The sequence below is a fragment of the Dipodomys spectabilis genome, unplaced genomic scaffold, assembly GCF_019054845.1.
Source record: "Dipodomys spectabilis isolate Male_0828 unplaced genomic scaffold, ASM1905484v1 ptg000092l, whole genome shotgun sequence".
Classification (NCBI taxonomy): domain Eukaryota; kingdom Metazoa; phylum Chordata; class Mammalia; order Rodentia; family Heteromyidae; genus Dipodomys; species Dipodomys spectabilis.
In genome coordinates, this window is record NW_024870769.1 from 7,530,213 (window position 1) to 7,537,636 (window position 7,424).

At 47.7% G+C, this 7,424-nt stretch overlaps 1 protein-coding gene across 3 annotated transcripts; it reads left to right on the forward strand.

Moving 5' to 3' along the window:
- The first annotated feature begins 1,268 nt into the window (after positions 1-1,268).
- On the forward strand, positions 1,269-4,444 carry Prr15 (proline rich 15). Of its 3 annotated transcripts, none has more exons than XM_042685014.1 (2): positions 1,269-1,722; positions 3,309-4,444. In XM_042685014.1, the coding sequence occupies exon 2, from the start codon at positions 3,438-3,440 to the stop codon at positions 3,813-3,815; it is 378 nt and encodes a 125-aa protein (XP_042540948.1). In that variant the 5' UTR covers positions 1,269-1,722; positions 3,309-3,437; the 3' UTR covers positions 3,816-4,444. The 3 variants fall into 3 exon arrangements, with proteins under 3 accessions (XP_042540948.1, XP_042540951.1, XP_042540949.1); XM_042685017.1 differs by having other exon boundaries at positions 1,305-1,319; XM_042685015.1 differs by lacking the exon at positions 1,269-1,722 and adding an exon at positions 2,270-2,287.
- Positions 4,445-7,424: the final 2,980 nt, after the last annotated feature.

Below are 7,424 nucleotides of genomic sequence, written 5' to 3' on the forward strand. Positions count from 1 at the left end.
CACACACACACACACACACACACACACACACACACACACACACACCTCTTTTGCTGGGTACTCATGATTCATGCCTGTAATCCTAGGATCTGAGGAGTGTGGTTTCAAGCCAGCCTGGGCAGAAAAGTCTACAAGACCAATTAACCACAAAAAGCTGAAAGTAGTTGTGGCTCAAGTGGTACGGCGGCAATCCTAAAAGATAAAATGTCCAGGCCCTGAGTTCAAGCCCCAGTACGGACCCCAAGAAAATAAACTCCTCTTAACTACTATATTGGAAATTACTTGGATTAAGTCAGCGCTTTTTGCTTAATGTCTTTAATGCCTTCCATTGCTCCATCAGAAGCACTCATGGGACTCCTAACCTGAAAAGGTTGCCTAGTTTCAGCTGGGGCAGTGAATCCCACATTGCCTCTGGCGGAGCATCCTGCAAGACAGCAAGTTGCATCTCTGCGTTTCTTAGCATAAAGTCCCACATCCATGCCCTCTTGTCAAACTAAACTGCATAGAGATACCGTGCACCCGGTCGCTTTCCGCGGTTCAGGGCTGCATTTGTTCTTCCCTGTGGGGTGGCTGTCCGTGGCTTTCCAGACGTGTTCAGTGGTGTTAAAGGCCAGGATGGACGGGCTGTGGTACAGCTCGATGCAGACTTCTGGGGTTCCAACCTGGCTCTCCTCTCACCAACCTGCACAACTGTCTAACCTTCGCCAGCCACGGTTTCCTGGCCAGTCGGGTGAGGGTAGTTAGCACTACTACCCCCAGGGCTGGAGTACGGAGGGGACGCACTGCCAACGGCCCCCTGCGCCCCGCAGCCAGCCCGGCCCCAGGCGGTGAACCAAGGGCGTCGGAAGCGCTCCAGCCTCCCCCTCCCCACCCCACCTTTGAATCCGTTCTTGGGAGTCACAAAACTCTCGGATGGGGAAAGCCAGAGCGCGGGGGGGGGGGCGGGGGAGAGAAATCTGGGGTCTCCAGGAAGCAGGGAACACTGCCGCAATGTTTATTCGGGGTCTCCCGGCTCGGCGCTCCACGGTGTTCAACTCCTGAGGTCGGTTCGGCCGGCGGGGCTCCGCGCAGCTTTCCTCCAATCAGATTCCTCGAGGCTGGCGCCACGTCGCGACCTGATCCAATCTGATCCCCCGGAGGGCGGGAACGCCAAGTGCCTACCTGCACCTGTGGCAGCGGAGGCCGCCGAAGGGCCCCCCCCCCTCCGCCCCCTGCCCTCCCTCCCCTCCTCCCCCTCCTCCCCTCCCCTACTCCCCCCTCCTCCCAGGGCAGCCGCGCCGGGCTCTGGTTCCTCCAATCACTGGGCGAACCACCAGCAGGTAGGCAGATGTCTTTTCCCGTTCCTAAGGACGCAGTGGAAGGTTCGGTGCGCCCGAGTGAGCCGCCCAGGGCCCACCTCCCGGCGGCTTCCGAGCTGCGCTAGCGGGGAGGGGAGGGGGGAAGAAGGACGCGCCGGAGAATGTAAGCTCCGAACCCGGAAAGATTGCCTGCGCAGACGGCGCCGCGGAGCCCGGGCTGCGCGCTGCGCGCCGCGGTTTGAAGGCGCCACGCAAGACCGGCAGCGGCACCTGGATTCGAAGGCAGCGGCCCGAGGCCCCCGCCCCAGGATCTCCACCGCCCCGCCGAGGGGCCTCGGCGCCCAGGCGTCGGGCAGCTCGCGGCGTGCGCCCTGGGCCTCTCCGCCGTGCGCGGGGCCGGGGTCCGCTAAGGAAGCTCGAACAGGTGAGCGGGCTGCGGCGGCTCTGCGGGGCTGGCTGTCACTCCGGGTGCCGTCTCCGCGTCTCCTGCGCCCGCCTCCGGGCTCCGGGCGCTGGCGCGATCTTTCGCGTCTGTGCGGTCTCTGCTTTGCACAATTCGCACCCGCCCGTGTGGCGCACGGAAAGTTGATGCGGTGCCCGGTGCCCGGCAGGACAAAGCCGGGCCTTGGAAGCCCGCCTCTGCCGCCGGTGCTAAATCCCTTTGAAGGTGCTTTTCCCCCCCCCCCCACCCCGGGTTTGCAAAAGAGAAAGGAAAGCGGGGTGTGTGCACCCCCAATGTGCCCGTTTGGGCCTCAGGATGCGGGTGGCCTTTTGCGTGGAAAAGAATTTGGGGGGCGTTTGAGCTTTTCTTATTTGCAAATCCAAGCAAGAAAGTGTCCTCCAGGTCACCTGGTGAAAGAGCTGCTGCTTGAGTTTCGGGGCTCACCGGGGCTGCGGCGCCACCTCCCATAGGCGCCCGGACTTCCTTTCCCAAGCGGTTCCCGTAGGAAAACCTCTGACCACAGACACCTTCGAAATTTCCATCCCTGGTACTTACAACCCCGGTGGGGGGAGAGAAGGAAAAGGAGAGAGGGGGGGGGGGCAGAGGAAGGAGGGGGGAAGGAAACCTAGAAGGAACCCCGGGGAGGATCTCACAGCGGTCCTGCACGTTAGCTGCAAGTGCTATTCAGCAGTCTTTGGCTCCCCTGAGGAGCTATTAAAAGGTTGAAGGAATATGCACATTGTTTTGGAGCTCCTGGTTGTGCTCCATCCTTTTTTGGAGGATAGGATTTGCTCAAAGGAAAAGAAGTCTTTGTAACTAAAATGATCAAGAGTTGGGTTGTGTGATACAAACAGACTCGATGCATATTTTCATGCAGAGCTAAGGAAAGAGGGAAGGAGTTCATTCTCCACTGGGCCTTATCTCCGCTTTTGGCTGAGCTTGGCTTCTGGGGAATATAAGGAGGAGTAGGATGGCTGGTTTTAAGGGAAGTTTAGTCTTGCTAAAGTCACAAGGCAGAACTGCCCCTCTTGCTTGCTGGGAATTTAAGTTCTCTGAACTCTCATGTGGAAAGAAATCTTGCGACTGGGGTATATAGGAGGAAGCCTTAGGAAAATGTGTGGGTAGTTTTTGTTTTGTTTTGGGTTTCGGCCGTCGCCTAACTCTGTTCACCTGGACACCATTACATTTGTTTCTGAGCAGCTTCTTCCCAGGTCAAACATGCTAGGCAGGGCCGGTCACCACGGGCATCCATCTGTAGAGTGAATGGAACAAGCCCTTTTCCCCCTCCAAGTAGGTGGATCCAGTTCCCTGGGCACCATTGGCACACTGACCACAGCACCTCCCCTGCCCTCGAGCAAAGACTGAGGCCTGAAGATGGAGGATGGATAAAGGCTACATTTCTTTCCTCCTCCGGAAGCAAGACAGTGCCTTCTGGGGCCGGTGGCTCAGCCTTAGAGCTTGGGGTGCTTTAAACTAGTCCCAACAGGTGCCAGGCCCAACACATGGGGAGAGATTGAGATTGGGAGATTTCCACCAATCCAGTAACCAAGTCTTGTTTTCTTGCCCAGTACAAGGCGCTGTTTTGACCCCCTCCCTGCAACCTGCCAAAAAAAGAAGCAAGCCAAGGGCTGGAGTGAACCCTTAGGGAAACTGAGTGCGGGGCCAGGGCAAGTTAGATCCCCGCGCCTGCGGGGGCGATGGCGGACAGCGGTGGCTCCAACCCCTGGTGGAAATCACTAACCAACAGCAAGAAGAAAAGCAAGGAAACCACCATGGAGGCGCAAGCTCCGTCCCAGACGGACCCAGATCTCGAAGATCCCCTTTCCCCCAGCCCAGACTGGACTAGCAGCTCCCAAGAGAACCAGCACCCCAATGTTCTCGGGGGTACTGGTGAGACCCTCAAGGCAGACAAGTTGTGTGGGGAGAAATCAGGCAGCAGCCGCCGCAATTTGAAGATCTCTCGTTCTGGTCGCTTTAAGGAGAAGAGGAAAGTGCGTGCCACTCTGCTTCCAGAGGGAGACAGGTCCCCTGAGGAGGCCGACTTTGCAGTGGACCCGCAGGAGAGCAAGCCGTAGCCTGAGCCAGCTCCAGGACTGTGTCTCTCCCCACCCTTGCCCTCACATCAGTTCTAAACTCGAGAATTCTACCTGCCCGGCACTTGGTGTCTCTCTCACACCACGAAATTCAGAGTATTTCACACAAAGACCTCCCCGTGATTTATTTTTCTGGAAATTGAAGTGTCTCTTGAGCTTTGCATAGTTCAAGACTCAGAAGTGCACTAAGTATTTATTTGTGGCAAAAGAAGATACCTTCGTTGAGGAGTTGGCATGATGTTGGTTTTTTTTTCTTCTAAAAGGCAGTTTGAGACCTGACCCTCACTCTGGTCACTTTGAGAGTGAGATGGGTATATGGGTTCTTCTCTCAGAGACAGTAAGTACCTGAACTTCAACTCTGAAGTCTCTTGTAGGAGGAAGATGAGTTCCTAATGTGTACTCTGGAGAACAAATCATAGTGCTGTTTTGTGACCAAGAAATGCAGGTTAGGGTCTGACCCAGAATTTATGCTTTCAAGTGAAGGAAGAGGGGAGAAGAACCATTCCTAAGTTAGAAACTTCTTGAAGTAAGGCAGGATTGTTTCCAAAGTGGAATTGCAAAACGAATCTGCCTGGTTTAGTGTGGACTATTAAAATTGTTGCGCTGTAAGACTTAAGGTGACTTTGTATTTTTTCCATTCCAAGATTGAAGCTCATCATACTTAAAGGCAGGCATGCAAAGTCCGAGGTGACAGAGTTAATCATTTGCCATACGACATTGGAAGAGAACATTTCTAGAAACCAGAAACGCCCAGACTGGAACCAGCTAGCCAGATGTTCCAATTTACTAACCAAATTCAAGGAAGGGAGGTACCAAGTCATTATTTCTAAATTCTCCTTTGACTTCAGTGCACTTTCATAGAGTAAGGTATTTAATAAACCAAGATTACATTCCTTTCAGTATCCACTGATTGGCCTTACTTAACAATTGTCCAAAAATGTTTAAACTAGTGGATCAAATTCATTCAGTTTGTGTGATGCCACTTTTTCCCCACCTTTTTGCTTCAAAAGCTTATTCCTTTCCATCTAAAGCCTGCATTTATCTCATTCCACAGCCTTTAGATCTATCAAAACTGAAGGTTCTTAACAAAAATCTACCTGTTTGCTTTTATTACGAACTTGAAGAAAAAGAGTAAATGAACACCACTTGCTTTCAGTAAATTACAAGAGAGTTATTGTAGTCGTGAAGAGGCCCTGAGATCTTTCCCACCACAATTCAATTCATTTATAAGCATGTAGAAATCCATAGCAGAAAAATTACAGTGATAAAAACACATATCTGTTTAGCAAGAACTTAGACTCAATAGATAGGGTGGCTGATTTTTGTTTCTCTTAGCTATTTTTAAAATAGTAAAACATGTCAGTATAAAGAAAATCCCACAAAGCAATTTGATGAGGAAGGCTAAAAGAAAATTAATGATTCAAGATTAGGTAATAGACTAATAGAGTTAGTAGATTCCCACATACCAAAAATCTTACTCTAAAGGAAATTATTTACATAGAGAGTATGAACATCTTTACATTAAAAGAGAAATTATAGGGCAGTTTTTAAAATTATTGCTGTTTTATGGCATTCTTTTTATAAGTATGAAAGACTTTTGTTGTGTGTTTAAATCCCAGAAGAATGTGAAGAAATATCCTGCAGTGGGTTTGCTGCATGAGGAAGACTGACATTAATTTTATTTTTATTTTTTCTATTACCTTTCAACAGTTACACAAAGGGGTTTCAATTTAACCTTTAATTTATAAGCACAATGCATTTTGATTATCCTTTCATCATTCTCCACCATTAACATAAATTTTAAACGGGCCTAGATTCAGATGAAGAAGAAGCAGTTGAGAACTTGGAGTAGACCAAAAGTTCATGATAAGGGAGAGGAATGTAGGCTTGGGAGTGAATATTGCAAAGGTTGGCAAGAAAGGTTCTGGAAAGCTTGCATGAGATTTTTTTTTTTTCACTTTGTAGAAAAAAAGCAAAGCTAGAAGGAAGTAACCGTCCAAAATGTTCTCTCCCTCTCTCATGTAACTAATTGATGAGAGGTGTACATGTTTAGAAACTTTTGTCTCCATTTCCTTGTTTCAGATTTTAAAAATTCTTTAGATCCCTTAAAGTTCGCAAAGAATTGGCATTTTCCCAGCTTTTATGTCTAGTTTTGGATCCCATCCAAGTACACAATTGCTGCAGATATCCAATAGCAGATTCCAAGTGGAGGAATTTATTAACATGACAGCTTTACTTTGCTGCTAGCAAAGAAAACCATGCTCATAGTAGTTATGACAGTGAGTGTAATTCACAATCTGCCTTTGAGGTTTGTAATTACATCATTTTCAAGCACTCCTGAATTATGCAGTGGGAAGAATACACTGATTTAATCCCAACTCAGTGAAATCAGAAACCAAGCAAAATTGGTGGAATAATAAGATCATGAGTAAGATAACCTAATTTGGCAAAGTATCTTGCTCTGCTTTATGTGCTTTACATTTAATTACATTTTCATAATACAGATTTTTAAAGCTTCTTAAACCTTGAGATAATTTGTAGTAAATAAAAGGAAACTCTTCTTGGTGCTGGTGACTAGCTACAGAGGAGGCTGAGATTTGGGGTCATGGTTCAAAGCCAACTCCAGGCAAGAAAGTTTGTGAGAGTCTTAACTATGGTTAACCACCTAAAAGCCAGAGGTGGAGCTGTGGCTTAAGTAGTAGAGTACTATCCTTGAGCAAAAAGAACTACAAGGACAGTGCTTATGCCCTGAGTTCAAGGTCCAGGATCAGCACAGGTGTGCACACACACAGCACAGCACTAAAGGAAATTTGCTGAATTAAATTTAGAATGCATTAGATTACAAAAGTTTTTTCTTTAAATCTCCTTGCAAGTGAAATTTCATTCATAGATTTGGAAACCCTTAAAGAAATTTTAATTCTAGATTCCAAGTGATATGAAAGGAGAGACCAAAAAAAAACATCTAGTGGTTTGTTTGCTAAATAATCTTGTAACCATGATAATTATAGACACAAGGTAGTTTTTGCCTCAGTGACTCTTCTTGCAAAGTTGATGACTCATATTACAGGTCACCTGAATGATCCATTGTGTTCGTCCTGTGGTTCACTCCACTACTTAGAGTTGCATTTCAATAGCACAGACTGTTGTTTTTTTAATGGATAGTTTTTTAATGTACAGTTCAAATGCGTAGCTCCTTGAAGACAGATATAACCTTAATTATAAGCAGGAGTCTTGGGAAAAGCTTAAACAAAAGTAATTATTTTCCTGAAGTGCATGGAAAAATATTTGGTAAGTTGAAATCAATACATGGCTTAAAAAAAAAACTGAACAGGAAGAATTTTAAATAAAAAGGAAAACCAGAACGGAATATGCAAATGGAAACTAATATCCAGTGGCCACAGAGACTGTTTATGTCAAAAAGAGAAAAGAATATTACTTTTCCAAGCTGAGAAGTATCTATCTCTGGAAACCCTCATGCTAAAAGCTAGCTTGATAGCTATAATAGGGGAAACTTACTCTTTGACATCTATTTTATTCCTAGAGGGTGAGCCAAACCTGTTGGGAGCAGGTTTGCCCCCAGCAGGTTTGGCC

Excerpts from the sequence above, each read along its gene's own strand:
- Prr15 (XM_042685014.1), top strand. The coding sequence starts at position 3,438 with ATGGCGGACAGCGGTGGCTCCAACCCCTGGTGGAAATCACTAACCAAC.